This window comes from Etheostoma spectabile, unplaced genomic scaffold (assembly GCF_008692095.1).
Source record: "Etheostoma spectabile isolate EspeVRDwgs_2016 unplaced genomic scaffold, UIUC_Espe_1.0 scaffold00006535, whole genome shotgun sequence".
Lineage (NCBI taxonomy): Eukaryota > Metazoa > Chordata > Actinopteri > Perciformes > Percidae > Etheostoma > Etheostoma spectabile.
The window spans coordinates 23,375-42,257 of NW_022603395.1; the positions used below are offsets into that span (position 1 = coordinate 23,375).

At 43.4% G+C, this 18,883-nt stretch overlaps 1 protein-coding gene and 3 long non-coding RNA genes across 12 annotated transcripts in view; 1 reads left to right on the forward strand and 3 right to left on the reverse strand.

Moving 5' to 3' along the window:
* The window catches only part of LOC116678155 (protein NLRC3), a 27,119-nt gene continuing 8,236 nt past the window's right edge, over positions 1 to 18,883 (forward strand). For 3 of the 8 annotated variants that reach the window (XM_032508205.1, XM_032508210.1, XM_032508206.1), the window contains exons 1-4: positions 1 to 97; positions 1,931 to 2,134; positions 5,081 to 5,227; positions 5,765 to 5,929. In XM_032508205.1, coding sequence (XP_032364096.1) covers positions 2,043 to 2,134; positions 5,081 to 5,227; positions 5,765 to 5,929 — 404 coding nt within the window. In that variant the 5' untranslated portion in view covers positions 1 to 97; positions 1,931 to 2,042. Of the gene's footprint in view, positions 98 to 1,930; positions 2,135 to 5,080; positions 5,228 to 5,764; positions 5,930 to 7,123; positions 7,206 to 18,883 lie in introns of all 8 variants that reach the window. The other 5 variants (XM_032508215.1, XM_032508211.1, XM_032508207.1 and 2 more) reach the window with 4 other exon arrangements.
* Positions 1,778 to 18,883, reverse strand: part of LOC116678159 (uncharacterized) — an 18,194-nt gene continuing 1,088 nt past the window's right edge. The window contains exon 2 of the long non-coding RNA XR_004329185.1: positions 1,778 to 1,971. This is a non-coding gene — a long non-coding RNA (uncharacterized LOC116678159). The remainder of the gene's footprint in view (positions 1,972 to 18,883) is intronic.
* Positions 2,050 to 18,883, reverse strand: part of LOC116678157 (uncharacterized) — a 17,850-nt gene continuing 1,016 nt past the window's right edge. The window contains exons 2-3 of the long non-coding RNA XR_004329182.1: positions 7,601 to 7,603; positions 2,050 to 2,129 (exon numbers count right to left, since the gene is read on the reverse strand). This is a non-coding gene — a long non-coding RNA (uncharacterized LOC116678157). The remainder of the gene's footprint in view (positions 2,130 to 7,600; positions 7,604 to 18,883) is intronic.
* LOC116678158 (uncharacterized) lies at positions 5,604 to 5,953 on the reverse strand. 2 transcript variants are annotated; one of them, XR_004329184.1, is made up of 2 exons: positions 5,848 to 5,953; positions 5,604 to 5,811 (listed from the first exon to the last, which is right to left on the reverse strand). It is a non-coding gene; the product is annotated as an uncharacterized LOC116678158 (long non-coding RNA). The 2 variants fall into 2 exon arrangements; XR_004329183.1 differs by having other exon boundaries at positions 5,604 to 5,817; positions 5,848 to 5,949.

The following is an 18,883-nucleotide window of genomic DNA, read 5'->3' on the forward strand; positions in this document are numbered from 1 at the left end:
CTCTCTGGGCGGTCTTCCTGTTTCCTGTTTAAATTTACTTTCACTTCCCAGAGACTGTGACGCAGTTATTTTTCTCCGTGGGGAGCTCCAGCTGGAGGTCATTAAACACTAACTTTGATAATAATTATAATAATAATAATAATAATCGTGTGTCTGCACCGTTTGACTTGTCAACTCCAGCTGTGGTTGGTTTAGTTTCAGAGCACAAAGCTGCAGAGAAACCACCTCAACTGGACCCGGATTAGTTAGACCTGGACCTGGACCTGGACCTGAAGTCTTCACTAAGACCACCGACATCTTGTGTGAGTATCAGACCGAGGTACTGTCTCAGATATACTGTTAATATATACTTTAGTCTTTATTACTGTCTCAGAAGTACTGTTAAAATATACTTTAGTCTTTATTACTGTCTCAGTAGTACTGTTAAAATGTACTTTAGCCTTTATTTCTGTCTCATAGAGCATTTAAAATATACTTTCATTTAAACTCTTTAAACATCATCTGGCACTGTTTAAGTTCTGTTGTGTTTTAGAGAAAGTTTAACATTTAAGTTTTTTTTCATTTATAGCGGTAGAAGTTGTGTGTGTGTGGTGTGTGTGTGTGGTGTGTGGTGTGTGTGTGTGTGTGTGTGGTGTGTGTGTGTGTGGTGTGTGTGTGTGTGTGTGTGTGTGTGTGTGTGTGTGTGCACGTGCGTGTGTGTGCACGTGCCTGCGTTTTTACTTCCCATAAGTCCCTTGTGTTGCAATCACGGGACATAGGAAGAATGACTACACTTTGACAACAACAACCACAGTTACACCAAAGAAGAAACAAGCTCTTATTGTGAAAATCTAACATCCTAGCATGTTGTAACAGGAAGTACTCCAAAGGAGGTTTGAGGAACTTCCTATCCAGGAATCAAACCCTCGTTTCCACCATCGTAAAGTCAGACACAACAGGATTCTACTGTTTCCTCTGGAGCCTTTCAGAATAAAATGCCTCTGGTACTGTTGTAGTAATATGAGGAGGAGGATGCACAGGACAGGAAGGGGAGACTGACTTTCATAATGGAGTCTGGTCTCCATTAGAGGACAGAAAGAAGACATTAGTCCTGGAGTCTGGTCTCCATTAGAGGACAGAAAGATGACATTAGTCCTGGAGTCTGGTCTCCATTAGAGGACAGAAAGAAGACATTAGTCCTGGGGTCTGGTCTCCATTAGAGGGCAGAAAGAAGACATTAGTCCTGGAGTCTGGTCTCCATTAGAGGACAGAAAGATGACATTAGTCCTGGAGTCTGGTCTCCATTAGAGGACAGAAAGAAGACAGTAGTCCTGGAGTCTGGTCTCCATTAGAGGACAGAAAGATGACATTAGTCCTGGAGTCTGGTCTCCATTAGAGGACAGAAAGAAGACAGTAGTCCTGGAGTCTGGTCTCCATTAGAGGACCGAAAGAAGACAGTGGTCCTGGAGTCTGGTCTCCATTAGAGGACAGAAAGAAGACAGTAGTCCTGGAGTCTGGTCTCCATTAGAGGACAGAAAGATGACATTAGTCCTGGAGTCTGGTCTCCATTAGGGGACAGAAAGAAGACAGTAGTCCTGGAGTCAGGTCTCCATTAGAGGACCGAAAGATGACATTAGTCCTGGAGTCTGGTCTCCATTAGGGGACAGAAAGAAGACATTAGTCCTGGAGTCTGGTCTCCATTAGAGGACAGAAAGAAGACAGTAGTCCTGGAGTCTGGTCTCCATTAGAGGACAGAAAGAAGACATTAGTCCTGGTCTTTCCAGTGTCCCTGTTGTCCCAGAAAGATGAGGACCGACAGAGCAGGATGAGCAGAGAGCAGAAATCATTCAGTGAAGATCTTCAGACTTTATCTTCTGCTCGATAGCTTCTAGTTCCTCCAGCAGCTTCTGTTTCTGGACATTAAGAAGTGGTCTTCCTCTCTTTCTAACAGGACCCATCAGAGACCAGACCCTGCTGGACCTGGACCTGGACCTGGACCCAGCTGTGTGTCCATGCAGCCCCCGTTCCTCTAATAAAGACCTGTAAGGGAGAGGAGGAGAGAAATGGAGGAGAGAGGCGTGATGGAGAGACTTGAATGGCAGAAGGAGAGAACTGAGATGGAAAGGGAAATAGAAACGTTAAGAAGAAGACTGAGGTGAGTTGGGACATCCAGAGAACTGGATCCAGTCTCGTTGGACGGGACTACGTCCGGGGTTGTTTGGGGTCATGTCTCTCATACTCCTTCAAATCAACTGTTTTTATTGGAAATTCTATGGCATGAATTTTTATTTTAGGAGGAAAAAAATATTTCACCCTAGTTTTTGGGAGTTTGGGGGTCCGTGATAATATATAAATCAGAAAATCAGAAAAAGAACACAACAGTACCGATTGAATCAGTGTTTCTCTTTTTTACAAAGCACAGTCTCTTTTATTCTGTGTGAAACCTCAGGAAGCAGTTGCTGGTGGATGTGAAGCAGAGGTGGACATCACATTTTTGGCACTTGGCTTTAGGTGTACCATTGCATCCTGGAACCTTGCATCTCCCTTTCTTCTCACATATGACCATCCAGTGGGCTGTCGCGTCCAGACGCACATCTGGGACCGGAATGGGTGTAGTGGGTCCTCCTCTCCTCTTTTCATCAGACTCCCCAGCAATTGTGGAACTGGGACAACCTCTCTTACGATCCAGATTCTTGCCACTTTTGCACAGGCTTTCTGCAATATACGACTTGAACGTATAAAGCTTCATCTGTTCCTCTTTCCTCACCCCAGTGCTGCTGCAGTCTCTCCTGTAGAGCAGCCAGGCAGTCACGATGGTCATGTCGATAAAGTGGAACATCAGCCGGTGGTACCACTTCTTCGACCTGATTTTATTGCGGTACAGTGCAATGAGAGAGTCCAGCAGATCCACCCCACCCATATTCTTATTATACTCTCTCACCACAGCAGGACTGGGGACTTTGATGACCTTCTTCTGCTTGCGATCCCACCTATCAACCTCGGTGACTGGGTGTGCGTCAATGTAGTCACTGAGCAGACTGACTGAATGGTTATCATACCACTTCACAGCATGCAAGGTGGTTTCCCCAACCATGGCCGTCTTCTGTTCAAAGACCACGTCCTGTTCTCTTCAACTCAGCGTCACACATCAAGTTGACACCCGGTAGTCTGTTGCCCGAATAGTACCAGTACAGTTTATTCCCTGGTGAGCTAGTGTGAGTATCAGAGGGACACTTGTGAACCAGTTGTCAAAGAATAACTTGTAGTTCTGCTGCGTGGGTATTGGCTGGGCCAGGCGAAGGACAACGTTGCCACTTGCTCCTACATCCGGCAGCTCCGGGGGTTGCACAACTCTCCCTGTGTAAATCTCAAAATTGTGCGGGACACCATCAGAGCGAGCCAAGATAAGTATCTTGTAGCCCCATCTTTTTGGTTTTGATGGCAGGTATTGCTTGAGTCTATTTCTTCCCTTGAAAGGGACCATCTGCTCATCTACAGCCAGCTTCTCACCCATTGGGATTGTCTGCAGCTTCAAGGTAAGATGAGTGACCAGTGGTCTGATTTTGTGGAGTAGGTCAACATTTTCTCCTTGTCTTACTTGATTGTTGTTGTTGAAGTGCAGGGATTTTTTGATGAACTCCCATCTGTTTAGTGCCATGGTGTCAGCTACCTGGGACACTCGGGTGGCTTTGTTCCAAAACATGCGTGTGCCTGTAATCCAAACAAGGACATGTACACTGCTGCACCCATGAACTGCTCAAGTTCTTTAGTAGTGATGTTAAGGGGCTTGTTGGTGTCACACTGAATGGCATATAAATTTGACTGCTCTACAACTACTTCCAGAAGGTCTTCAGAAGAAAACATCTTGAAGTATTCGTAGGGGCACATGATATTGTCTGATTTTGGCAGGCTGGCCTGCCATTCTGGGTAATCAGTGATGTTGGCACTGTGGGGTGTTCTCCACTGGGGTAAGCGTGGAACATCTTCCTCTGATGCATCATCATCAACTTCATTGTCCTCTTCATCCACAGACTCATTGTCATCAGATAGGCCATCTGTTTTCAAAAAGGGAAGATTCAAATTAGAATAGGTCATATACCTCTCTTCACCCACCCACACGCACACATGCTCGCGCACACACACGCGCACAGACATACACATACACACACGCACACGCATGTTCATTACATACAGTATGTTACTCTACTGACTGAATTCTGATCTCCTTATTCTCCCTCAAACCTGATTCTTGGGTCCACTCTTCCTCACTGTCCCTCTCCTCAAGCTCACTGTCCTCACCGTCAGAAGGAATAAGCCTAACTGCTCGATCCTCTTCCTTACACCCATTAAATGTTTGTGCATCCATTTCCTATAAGTAACAGTAAATAGTAAAGCAAAAAATTGATTATGGTGATAACTATGCATCCCTGCACATCTCTATCCATGAGAATGTTATTGTTCAAACAAAAGTGGTCTAACTGTGCAATGTTGCCCTGAGGCAACAAATGAAAAACTACCATTTTACTATATAAATAAAGACAAAAAGTGTCTTTACTCAATCAAATATGCTTCTTCACATATTCATTTACATCACAGATATTATTTATACAAAGTTATTCAAATTTAAAGATGTTAAAAAGTGAAATTTATCTTACCTTCTGCTAGCAGTGTGTCCAAGTCGGCAATGGTTCCAAAAACAACCCGACGCCCACCTCAAATTTCATTGGTCACAGACTTATCATCTGACTTTTAATTTGATTTGTTACTTTTAAAAATTTAAAGGGGGGGTGTGTGGGCCAAAATAGTGGTTTGTTGCCTGAGGGCAACACCATGCCATGGAGGGTTAAATTATTGGAGCTGATGTCTGAAATGAGAATTTGCAAAATCATATTCTGTCTCTCTCAAAACATCTTTCTGTTCAGACATTTTGAAATTGTTTTGTTATTATTATGTTTGAGTTTTGGACAGAAAGTAAAGCATTATTGACAGGTAATTGTTAATAGTTTGGCCTACAGACATATTCATATTAATATTATATTACATACTGGGAGACTTTACTCTATGTGAACATGTGACCCTAAATAAATGGATTTTCTATCAGGACCAAGAAGAGACCAGAGTCTCCTGATCCAGATCCTGATCCTGAACCTGATCTTGACCCTGGACCCAGCTGTGTGTCCTTTAAGAGCGACTGGTCACATGAACGTTATATTAACTTTAAAGGAGATCAACCCTCTGCTGGAGAGAGGTCAGCTGTTATTAATATTTTAATATTACTGATTCATGTTTTAACTTTTATGTCTCCAGAGAAGTTTTTGGAGTTTATTCTCAGCATCTTTCTTCTTCACATATATTAATATTCTCCATCTGAAAGCTGTCCAGTGAGACCGGTCTTCACTGTAGATCTCAGTTTAATACTGGGCCTGGTCTGGACCAATAGGATCTGGTGTTGTAGCCCCATAAAAAGCATCTGATTGGACAGGACTACGTCCTGGGTTGTTTGGGGTCTTGTCTCACACTCCTTCAAATCAACTGTTTTATTGGAAAGGAATTATTGGAGCTGATGACTGAAATCAGAATATTTTTGCAAAATCATTTCCTGTCTCTCTCAAAATACGTTCTGATTTCAAAAGATATTTTTATTGACTTTTCGACAGAGAGTAAAGCATTATTGGCAAATAAATGTTAATAATTAGGCCTACAGACATATTCATATTATATTATGTGCTGGGAGACTTTACTCCACCTGAACATGTGACCCTAAATAAATGGGTTTTTCTATCAGGATCAAGCAGAGACCAGAGTCTCCTGAACCTGATCCTGAACCTGATCCTGAACCTGATCCTGATCCTGATCCTGATCTTGGACCCAGCTGTGTGTCCTTTAAGAGCGACTGGTCACATGATCGCGATATTAACTTTAAAGGAGATCAACCCTCTGCTGGAGAGAGGTCAGCTGTTAATAATATTATAATATTACTGATTCATCTTTTAACTTTTATGTCTCCAGAGAAGTTTTTGGAGTTTATTCTCAGCATCTTTCTTCTTCACATATATTAATATTCTCCATCTGAAAGCTGTCCAGTTAAACCAGTCTTCACTGACTTTAGGTAAATACTGGATCTGGTCTGGTCCTGTATAGTCTCTGGTGTTTGAGCTTTTGAACCCAGTTTTTTGTCTAGTTCATTGAACTTCTTTGTGTTAGTCTAGTTTTAGATCTCAGTTTAATACTGGACCTGGTCTGGACCAATAGGATCTGGTGTTGTAGCCCCATCAAAAAGCATTTTAAATCTCCCGTAGCCATCGGCTAGGCTACAGATCAGGAACGGCAACGTTCTTCCCAGATGTTCTTCTCCTGCTGGGAATACCGGGGGGGGGGGGGGGGGGGGGGGATTGAGGGGGACAGAGGAAGCATTCATCGCTAACATAACATCCTGAGCCCACGACAATACTGCCGTCATATACCTAAAACTTAATCGGTATTCATTATTTATTCAACAAATAACGTTTCCATCAGTGTTTATCACATAAGAAGAATATCATCAAGATAAAATCTGATGAGATGAACATTTTTTGTTTGAGTCATGAAATTTTATCAAATTTGACTGTTTCCATAAGGAATTTTTCATTTGATATCTCTTAATTCAGATAAAAATGTGTGGATGGAAACATATCTTATGTAGTCAAAGGTTCTCAGACTCTGTTGCCCCCCCCAGCTGCTAGCAGACAGCAAGACTGTTTGGTTACGTCTGTTTGTCTCTGCCGTTGGGTTTTTCACATCGATGTCCCCAAACAACAAGCTCTAAAGTTAGCCCCATGTCAGCTGATAGCTAACGTTAGGCTGAGACAGCCAATGGCAGAGAGGAACACACTTACCTTCTCATTGGGAGCTCCAGGTGAAGTCTTGAAAGCCGTTGCTGTAGATGTAACGTTACGGTAAAGCCGGGCATGGAGATCAGGCCCATTAACAGGGGGGTCAGCAGGACCACCAACAGGGGGGTCAGCAGGACCACCAGATCTTTACTGTCAGGGGAAACCATCTGATTCTATGTTATAATCAACACTTTAAGTCCCAGGACCTTTACCTTGTGTGTCTCTGTGTGGACAGACATGATGGGAGCTAATTCTTCCTGATTCCTCCACAGAGTGGACCAGGAGAGCTCAGAGGGTCCCAGTGGGTCCCAGTCCTCCCAGCAGCATCAAACCCACCTGGACTCCATCTTTATGGTCTGTACATGTACACCAACTACTTTTACATCTATTCTGTTCCCAATCATCTCCATGCTGCCCTGTTCAGACCAGAGGGTCCTCAGTCTGTCCATCATGGATCTGATGGTTGCTTCCATGATTTCAGTCTGATTGTCATTCATATAATCTTCTGTTCCAGCTGCTGGAGGAGAACATCGTCACTTTTGTGAAGAACGAGCTGAAGAAGATCCAGAAGGTTCTGAGACCAGATTACCCAGAATGCCCAGAGAGTCAGAGGGAGGGTGAGGATGAAGAGCAGAGGAGGAGCAGAGAGGCGTTTCTGAAGATCACACTGCACTTCCTGAGGAGAATGAAGCAGGACGAGCTGGCTGACCGTCTGCAGAGCAGTAAGAGGATTTCTCTAAAGATTTAACTTGCTGGACTAATGTGACGTTTACTAATGTCTCCAGAGAAGGGTCAGAGTATGTTCCTGTTTCTTTATAAATCACCTGCTGATCTTCTTTGTTCTGTATTCATTCAGGAAGTTCAGCAGGAGTTTGTAAGCGTAAACTCCAATCTAAGCTAGACAGGAAGTTCCAGCGTGTGTTTGAGGGGATTGCTAAAGCAGGAAACCAAACCGTTCTGAATCAGATGTTCACAGAGATCTACCTCATGAAGGGAGGGGCTGCAGGGGTCAATGATCAACATGAGGTCAGACAGATTGAAACAGCATCCTGGAAACCAGACAGACCAGAACCAACAATCAGACAAGAAGACATCTTTAAACCCCCCCCTGGAAGAGATGAACCAATCAGAGCCGTGATGACAACGGGAGTGGCTGGCATCGGGAAAACAGTCTTAACACAGAAGTTCACTCTGGACTGGGCTGAAGGCAAAGCCAACCAGGACATCCAGTTCACATTCCCATTCACCTTCAGAGAGCTGAATGTGCTGAAAGAGAGAAAGTTCAGCTTGGTGGAACTTGTTGATTACTTCTTTAGTGAAACCAAAGAAGCAGGAATCTGAGGTTGAAGAGTTCCGGTGGTCTTCATCTTTGACGGTCTGGATGAGTGTCGACTTCCTCTGGACTTCCTAACACTGAGATCCTGACTGATGTTACAGAGTCCACCTCAGTTGGTGTGCTGCTGACAAACCTCATCAGGGGGATCTGCTTCCCTCTGCTCGCCTCTGGATAACCACCCGACCTGCAGCAGCCAATCAGATCCCTCCTGGGTGTGTTGACATGGTGACAGAGGTCAGAGGGTTCACTGACGCCCAGAAGGAGGAGTACTTCAGGAAGAGATTCAGAGACGAGGAGCAGGCCAGCAAGATCATCTCCCACATCAAGACATCACGAAGCCTCCACATCATGTGCCACATCCCAGTCTTCTGCTGGATCACTGCTACAGTTCTGGAGGACGTGTTGAAGACCAGGGATGAGGAGAGCTGCAAGACCCTGACTGAGATGTACATCCACTTCCTGGTGGTTCAGTCCAAAGTAAAGAACATCAAGTATGATGGAGGAGCTGAGACAGATCCACACTGGAGTCCAGAGACCAGAAAGATGATCAGGTCTTTCTGGGAAAACTGGCTTTTGAGCAGCTGCAGAAAGGCAACCTGATCTTCTATGAATCAGACCTGACAGAGTGTGGCATCGATATCAGATCAGCCTCAGTGTCTCAGGAGTGTTCACACAGATCTTTAAAGAGTAGAGAGGACTGTACCAGGACAGGTGTTCAGCTTCGTCCATCTGAGTGTTCAGGAGTTCTGGCTGCTCTTCATGTCCATCTGAAGCCTTCACTCTCTGGAGTCAACCTGCTGGCAGAAGGTACACACACTGATCAACATAAAGGAGATATTAGGAACTAAAATGGTAACTCCCTTTGTTATAGTTGTTTAGTAGTTTGGACAGATATCTATCCGTGGTTTTAGGAAACATAATTTTTCTTCTTTTCAGGGATCAAATCAGTTTCAACTCAACAAAGATAGGTCCACGACAGGTTTAGCTTAACTGGCTTAGCCTAGCCTTGTTAATAGTTGATGTAAGTTGGGAAGGTATTGACTTTGACCTTGGAAAAGGTGTAGGAACCCTGTATTTTAACTCTATAACATATCTGCCCCCCCTTCTTTCAGGGTGGAGCCTGCTGGAGTCAGATGGTTGACACCAGGTCTGAGGAAGTGTAAGTGTGTTTTTAATTTCATTCATCAGACTGTGACATCACTCATTCAACCCTGTGATGTCATCACTAAAGAGCTGATTGGTTAATAACTGCAGCTGTGTTGTGTCTCCTTCTCTCCGTCAGATTCCTGTGAACTCACAGTTGACACCAACACGGTGCACAGGAACCTCAAACTGTCTGACAACAACAGGACGGTGACATATGTGGAGAAGAAACAGCCATATCCTGATCATCCAGAGAGGTTTGAGTCCTGGGAACAGCTGCTGTGTAGAGATGGTCTGACTGGTCGCTGTTACTGGGAGGTCCAGACCAGAGGAGGGGTTGATATATCAGTGAGTTACAGAGGAATCAGGAGGAGAGGAGACAGTAGAGAATGTCAGTTTGGACATAATGATCAGTCCTGGAGTCTGAGCTGCTCTGATGGTTTTTACTCTGTCTATCACAATAACAGACCGACATCCATCTCCGTCCCCCCTGTCTCTGGTAGAGTAGCAGTGTATGTGGACTGTCCTGCTGGCTCTCTGTCCTTCTACACAGTCTCCTCTGACTCACTGATCCACCTCCACACCTTCAACACCTCATTCACTCAGACTCTCTATCCTGGGTTTGGGATCTGGTTTCCTGGCTCCTCAGTGTCTCTGTGTCCTGTGGAGGACGGAGAGTCTCCTCCTGTCTCTCACTGCTGATCAGCTGAGTCTGGACAGGATCACACTTCCAGGAATATGTCAGCTCATTGTTATGAACCAATGAATGAAATGATTCAGGATGATTGGCCAGATTCCTCGTGACCAATGAGAACTTCTTTAATGTTGATGGATTGAATGGGCCGATTTAAAAGAAAAAGGGTCTTGACATACCGTAAAAAGTTACACGTAGATATCTCTTTCCTACAAGAACCTCAGCTCCCTTTGCAGGAACATGAATAATGAAAGAGAGACTGGGTAGGGCAGGTAGGGTCGTCATCATCCAGTTCAACGGGCAGAGGAGGGGCCGCTTTGAGAAGTAAAAGTACACCTCTGGAAATACTTGGTACTGTCATTGATCCCTCAGGGCGTTATGTCTTTATTAATTGGAGAATATTCTCAGAACAATGGTCACTCCTAAATTTTTATTCCCCTGATTATAATGACGAGGTGTCATCATAATACTTATAGGACGTGGTTTCAGTTTCTGTTTAGATCCTGGTCTGGACAAATGGACTAAGACCATTTCCAGGTCCAAAGCAGCCAAGACCACTCAAACATATATGAAAGATCTGAATCTACCAGACATTTGGAGGCAGATCCCCCTCAGACTCGGGATTCTTCCTTTTACTCATGCCCTCATAAATCCCTCACTAGAACTGATGTGTTCTTATTGTCCTCACGGCTATTTCATAGAGCATTAGATGCTGAATATTTATCTAGAACTTTATCTGATCACTCACCATTGACCTTGTTCATTTTGTTCCCAGATAAACCCAAAACCCCCTATAGGGGGCGCCGTGGTCCCCCTCTCCTCCAGAGAGCTGGTTTCTGCCCATTCATAAGGGATCAGATGAAGTTGTTCTGAGAAACAAACTGGGCCTCCGCTCCCAATAGTTTTATTTGATGGGATCCGTTAAAGGCCGGTCTGGGGGGACAGGTAGTCTCCTCTACAAAAGGTCTGAAAGACCAACACACAGGATACTGATACGCTGGAAAAAGATTATCAAAACAAATATCTCTTCAGACACATATCCATCTTTAGTCCAGAAAAACTTCAATATAAAAGATGTTCATTCAATTAAACCCTTAATTTAACCAGGATAAAAAAGTCCTTGAGATTAAAAATCTCTTTTACAAGAGTGTCCTGGCAAGGGGCAGCAGCTCGGTTTCAAATAGACAGAGACACTTCCAGGTAGATACATAAACACACTTTCACTCATATTCAACCAACAATGTCATCATAACAAACCTGGGTCCTAAGTCAATTTAAAAACAGGGACATCCAGACTGCCTTTTTGGCAAGGTCCTTTAAAAATATGAGATATGAGACCAACTTCATTCATTCGTTCATTCTGAAGCTGATTCCATGCAGAGGGGGCTGCAAAATTAATATAGATAGATAGATATACATAATAACAATACAAGCCTTTTTAACAAAGTCAGTGTGGGCTTTAGGGACTGTCAATAAAACCAGATCCTGTGAGACCAGGTGATGTGTCCCTGCAGACCTCGGGAGGATGGAAGTGTTCAGATAAGGAGGAAGAAGTCCTGATACTGCCTTAGAAATAAAAAGATGCCAGTGCATCCAACGCCCAATGGAGAGGGAGACCCCCCCGACCCGAGAATACAGCCAACAGTGATGAGTGAGAGATTTTAAGTTTGTGATAAATCTCAAGGCTCCATGAGACACAGAGTCCACCACATGAAGACACTGGGAGGTTGAATGCATGTATAAAATATCACCGTAGTCCAAGACAGACAAGAATGTTGCATTTACAAGTTGTTTTATTGCTTCAAATGATAAACAGGACTTTAGCCTAAAGAAAAAACCTAACTTCATTTTCAGTTTTTTAACCAAATCTTGGACATGCCATGTAAAAGACAGTGATTGGTCGATGGTAATACCCAGGGTACTCAGAAAAAAAGATGGAGGCTGTGATCATGAAATTGTAGAAATGCCGTTGACTTGTGTCATGTTTAGTTTGGAGTTCTGTCTCTTTTCACAATAAAAGCATGAAGTTCCTGTGAGAGTTTGTGGTCTTTCTGTTTAACTTTTAAAGTCAGTGAACTCCAGGATGGGGGGGGGCATCGAGTGCTCTCTACTTGTTTGCTGTTCAGGATTTATTTCTAATTATTTTAGTGTTACTTTTAATAACATCCAGACCATAGACTGTATATATGAATATAATAGTAATATTTACGGTCTATGATCTGAACTCTTTCTTAATGAGATGCTGCGGATGTTTAAAGGTTGATCAGCACAACTACATGGAGGGTGCAGTTGCATTATGGGTAATATAGTTTGGCGATGCATTGTAACTCTAACATTGATTGAACATCGGCTCCATCTACTGGATCATTTGCAGTAATTGCCTTACTGTTTAATAACCTTCATAGATGTGTTTCCATGTAACTTCATGTACTTCTGTGTATATGTACACACTTTATTATATATTGTAATGGGAAAATTACATATAAGCATGATTTCATATATCCTTGTGTATTATTCATCCATTATTTATATGAATCATTACTATGCTTTCCAGTTATCTGACTTCCTTCCATTCATTGTGTGTGTGTCCTCCCTGAAGAAGAGTCCCAGCTGAGACCACCACCATCACACCAGTTGGAGGTCGGGGTCTTAACGTCTGAAGGACCCAGTTGTGACGAGCGATGTTTATCGATAAGGGTTCAGGGTCAAGAAGATCTTCTATCTGGACGGGACCAACGGCACCAGGTTGTCTTTGGCAGCTGAGATAAATAACCGCTAGAAGACTTGGAGACATGAGGGACAGAAGTAGAAAAGACACGGACACTGGCCAGGGACAGGTAGGGTTGGCTGTGGTGGGCCATGCAGAAACCTTGATTGCTAGACCTCTTCCCAAACCCTTCTCTGGGCAGGCTGCTGGTCTCCTTGCCCTCACTGAAGCATGTAGACTGCCAGGCTCATCCCAGACTATCTACAGGGACTCCAGGTGGGCTTTTGGAGTAGTGCAGGACTTTGGGGCAGTGTGGAAACACCAAAACCTCCTGAAATATGATGGTACGCCCATGTTGCATCATCCACTGATCAATGACCTTTTGACAGCCATCTTACCTCCATCACAAGTAGGCATATGGAGATGTTCTGCCCCCACTGGTGCAGCTGATGCTGTCTCCATGGTAACGCACGTGCTGACATGGCTGCAACAGCTGCTGCACATCTGCCCCTTCCGGGAGATTAACCTTCAGCTTCCACCACTGATGATGTTCCACTTCCAGGTTCTGGAGCTGCGATGCAAACACACACTACACCACAGGAAAGACTACAGTGGAAAAATGCTGGGTGCAACTTTAACGAGGGAGTCTGGCAGGGACCAGGTTCTACACCTTGCCCTCCACACCATTTCTTCCCACATTACCTTAAGAACCTTGAGGCTTTGTCCAAAGCTCACAGAGTTAAACTTGTCCTCCTCAGCCATCGCTGCAGTTGAACCAGAATAATCCAGACTCTGATGATTCTGGAGGTGGTTTGGCTGAGATTATCTTCCAGGGCTTTGTCTCATAAATCCACTGAAGAATATTTCTGAAGTTCTTCTCTTGCAGTTCGCTGTTCAAATCCCGATCTCTTAGTTTAAGATGTCTGGTCCTGCACTGTCCTTAGGTCCAGTCCATCCGAGGTCCCCCGAAGAACAACCCCCATTTCTTTCTGTCTCTCCTTTTTATATTCTTTTTGTGGCTGAGTTTTCTGGCCAATCCTCTTCTCTTGCTCGCCCCTCTCTCTCTCTCCTCTCTTCCCCTCTTGCTCTGAGTCATGCACCCCCCTCGCTCCCTAATGAGACTTGTCCAGGCCTCTCACAGACCAGCCTGAACTGGCCCCCACTGTCCTCTGTTCCTTCTTCAACCCCTGTACCTAGTAGGACACAGCCGTGGACAGCTGCGAAAGGGAAAATAAGCAACAAAATGCCCCCCCAACAACCTGGTGTGCAACTGGATAACAGATTTGCTCCTCTGCTGCAGGGCGCTGGACAGACATCTGATGACCGGGACTGCGTTTCATCGCCACACAGCAGGGTAAGGACTGAGAGCAATTCAAAAAGTAAAAAGCTAACAACTGGGCCTCAAACCCTGATTGTGGGTGACTCTGCTGTAAAAGATTTAAAAAACAGTAAAAACACCAAAATACTCTGTTTTCCCAAAGACATGGTGTCTGACTTGACCCAAGAAATCCCAGCTATCATGGCAGAACACCCAACTGTGAAGAACATTATTCTGCATATAGGGTCACAACAGTCTGAACTGCAGAAACTGGACTTTATGGAACTGCTGGACACAGTCAGCCCCCTAAACGCAGATGTGTTTATCAGTGGCCCTATACCGTCAGTCAGAAGAGGAGCTGAGAGATTCAGCCAACTGTTGGCACTAAACAAATGGCTTTCAACTGAATGTACTGTCCATTCTCTGCAGTTCATTGACAATCTTAACATTTTCTGGGAGCGCAGACATCTTTTTAAAGCAAAAGGACTTTTCCTCAACAAGCCAGGAGTAAAGCTGTTCACCTCTAATCTGCTTTACTTTCTGCGCTACACATCTGCCAAGGACACGAGACAAGACGAATCAAAACAAAAGGAAGACACAACAAAGTGCGGCAGTGATCCAGCACAGCCCCCACCTGTGCAAAGAGACACAAAACCTCCACTCCCCTCTTCACCCGTCCAGCACCCCTCAAACCCCTTTACCAACCCCGAACGCTATGAGGATTCACCCATTCAGCAACCCTCAAACCTCTTTACCAACCAATAACCCTGTGAGGATTCATCGCTGTCTCTACTGATGTCTCCACACACCTTTTCCCTTTCCCCCATCAATTATACACCCCTTCCTACCCCCATGGCTCAACCCCGAGCAAAAGCAAAACGCCAAGCACCTCAGCCATGACTTTTTCCAAGACAAGCCCGGGCCCTGTGGATTCTATTCTTCCTCAGTTTATGTTGTGATAGGTAATAGGAAAATAATGGTGAATAAGCACTTAAATGCAAACTTAGCAAATGTAGCATCCATTCCTCGTCAGCTACAGCCTGTCCCAAAAAATGAAAACATACTAACACTAGCCTCACTAAACGTCAGGTCTTTGGCAGGAAAATCCTTTTTAATCAATGATTTTATTATTAAGCACAATCTAGATTTTATGTTTTTATCTGAAACCTGGTTAGACCATAATAACAGTGCTGCTGGTCTCATCGAGTCAGCTCCCCCTAACTTCAGTTTTATGAGTGAGAATAGAGTGAATAAGAAAGGAGGTGGAGTCGCTATTTTGTTAAATGACTCATTCCACTGTACGCAAATATGTTATGGAAATTTTGTTTTTGTTTTAATATGTTGCTCTTCAGCTAAAGTCTTCCCCTCAAGCGATGTTTCTAAATATCTACAGGCCACCTAAATATTGTGCAACATTCATTGATGACTTCACTGAACTGCTGTCTATAATCTGTATTAACTTTGATTGTGTAATCATTGCGGGTGATTTTAACATTCATGTTGACAGCCCCCAGGACAGGGGGACCAAAGAACTGGGTTGTGTTTTTGAGAACTATGGACTGACTCAGCATGTGACAGAGCCCACTCACAATAAGGGACACACTCTGGACTTGATTGTCTCCAAGGGTCTGAACATTTCCAAGGTTGTGGTGACTGACGTTGCTCTCTCTGATCATTCCTGTGTTTTCTTTAGCGGCACTATCTCTGTGCCCAAAAGTGTCCAAACAAAGATAATCAGAAAACGGTATATCACTGAAAACACCAGTGACACATTTATACAGCTTTTCTCCTCCACACCCGCCCTCTCTGGGCTCTCAGTCACTGAGCTTGTAGATAATTTCAACTGTAAAATTACAAATGTTATTGATGCCATTGCTCCCACTAAGGTCAAAGTTGTCTCTGGTAAGAAAGATCTCCATGGAGACATGTCCTACTGGTGAGAACAGAAAAAGAGAGTGTAGGAAAGCTGAACGAAGATGGCGAAAAACAAATCTCCTGGTCCTTATACACCTATAAAGAGAGACTTCGCATTTATAATTTGGAACTGAGGAATGCAAAAAGGTCCTACTTCTCCATATTATCTCTAGAAACAATAATAATTCACGTGCTTTGTTTGCTACTGTTGATAGGTTAACAAACCCTCCAGTACCAGTAGCATCTGGACTTAGATTAACAAACCCTCCAGTACCAGTAGCATCTGAACTTTTATCTACCAAGGCCTGCAATGACTTTGCATCCTTCTTCAAAGACAAAATTCAGAAGATTAGACAAACAGTCGGTGCCTCCATATCAAGTTCAGGATATGTGTTGTCACAGTGTTCAAGCAAAACTAGTTCCAATATGACAGAATTTCATATAATCAACCATGAAAACCTGGAGGACATTATACAACATCTGAAATCCTCCTCCTGTTGCCTTGATATTCTACCAACGGGTGTTGTTGTGTTTCGACTTGTTTGGCTTCTGATCTTCTACAGATTGTGAACTTGTCTCTTCTGTCAGGAATCTTTCCACAGGCCCTGAAAACTGCAGTAATCAAGCCACTCTTAAAAAAGAACAATCTAGACACATCACTAATGAGCAACTATAGGCCGATATCAAACCTTCCGTTTTTAAGTAAAATCATTGAAAAAGCGGTTTTTCTACAACTTAGCCATTTCCTGTCACTAAACAACAGTTTTGATACCTTTCAGTCGGGTTTCCGACCACACCACAGCACTGAGACGGCTCTCGTCAAAGTTTTTAATGACATCCACCTTAACACAGATAGTGGCAAAATTTCAGTCTTAGTATTACTTGATCTCAGTGCTGCATTTGACACAGTAGACCACGACATATTACTAAACCGATTGGAAAACTGGGTGGGACTTTCTGGCTCAGTACTAAACTGGTTTGAATCCTACCTAAAGAATAGGGATTACTTTGTGTCAATAGGTAATTATGCATCCGAGCATACAAATATGACCTGCGGAGTTCCCCAAGGCTCTATTCTGGGGCCTCTTCTGTTTAACATCTACATGCTACCACTAGCCCAGATTATGGAAAACAACAAAATAAGTTACCATAGTTATGCGGACGACACACAAATTTACATAACCTTATCGCCAGGGGACTATAGTCCAATACAAAAACTGACTAAGTGCATCGAACAAGTTAATGGCTGGATGTGCCAGAACTTTCTGAAATTAAATGAAGGAAAAACTGAGGTGGTTGTTTTTGGAGCAAAAGAGGAACGATTAAAAGTCTGCGCTCAGCTTCAAACAACAATGTTAAAAACAACAGACAAAGCCAGAAATCTTGGTGTAGTCATGGACTCAGACCTGAATTTTAACAGCCACATTAAGACAATTACAAAGTCAGCCTACTATCACCTTAAGAACATATCAAGGGTTAAAGGACTTATGTGTCAACAGGACTTGGAAAAACTGGTCCATGCTTTCATCTTCAGTAGACTTGACTACTGTAACGGGGTCTTTACAGGTCTCCCTAAAAAATCCATCAGACAGCTGCAGCTGATTCAGAACGCTGCTGCTCGAGTCCTCACTAAGACCAAGAGACTGGATCACATCACTCCAGTTCTGAAGTCTTTACACTGGCTTCCTGTGTCTCAAAGAATTGATTTAAAAGTACTTTTGCTAGTTTATAAATCACTTAACGGTTTAGGTCCAAAATACATTTCTGATCTGCTACTACACTATGACCACCCCAGACCTCTCAGGTCATCTGGGACAGGTCTACTTTCTGTCCCAGAGTCAGAACTAAACAGGGTGAAGCAGCTTTCAGTTTCTATGCTCCTCATATCTGGAATAAACTCCCAGAAACCTGCAGATCCGCTGCTACTCTCAGTTCTTTTAAATCAAGGCTGAAGACCTTTCTTTTTGATGCTGCCTTTCTTTAAATGAATGCTCATTTCTTTAACGAACAGACACGGGTGAGTGACGCACTGTTGGAAAAGTGCACGAAAAATCTGCTGCCAGGGGCCAGATAAAAGCTAAAAGTAAAAATATCATTGATATTTTCCTTCTGTCAGGGACAGAACTGAGTGACATAATTTCCCAAGCGGGGAACAGTAGATGTGTTTTGAAACAATTAAATTTCTTATGCTGCACTGTAACTTTTATTCTTGTGTTTTATGTGTCTATTTTGGTTTTAACTGTCTATTCATGCGTTTTATATGCTTATGATTTTTAACTGTTTTTACTTGTGTTTTATCTGTTTAACTGATGTTGTGTAAAGCACTTTGAATTGCCCTGTTGCTGAAATGTGCTCTACAGATAAAGCTGCCTTGCCTTGTACACTTACTTCTCTATCTTTCATAAGAAAAATCACACTTTTAGTTGATTACATTAAATTGCTACTTGGTATCCATGACATTCATTACTTCTACACATCAGTTCCATAATCATCTGAATAATAATAATAGTTTCTATTGGGTAATATAAAGGTTTCATTCTTTGTGTTATTTAGCTGCTAAATAGACCATTGTTTGCACATCTGTCCCTGGAGACATGGGGGTCAGGGCGTTGGGATCTCAGGTTATTTGACAGACTGGAGATGGATGTCAGATATCTGCTGGTAGTTTCATGCCACCTCTCTCTGGTGATGCAGATTGTACGGTGGCCCAGACGGGTCAAGAGAAATGCAAAAGCCACAACACAAATATAAGGAAATGAGAAACAAGAGAAGTGAGCGTGCACATCTGTGTCGACCCGGCTGGACCACTGGAGGTCTTAGTTTCTAGACTGTTGTTCCTCCATCAGTTAATAATCAACCTGTTGTTGTGCTTCTTCTTCTTCTCATTATTATTCTTCTTCTTCTTCCTGCACTGTCCAGC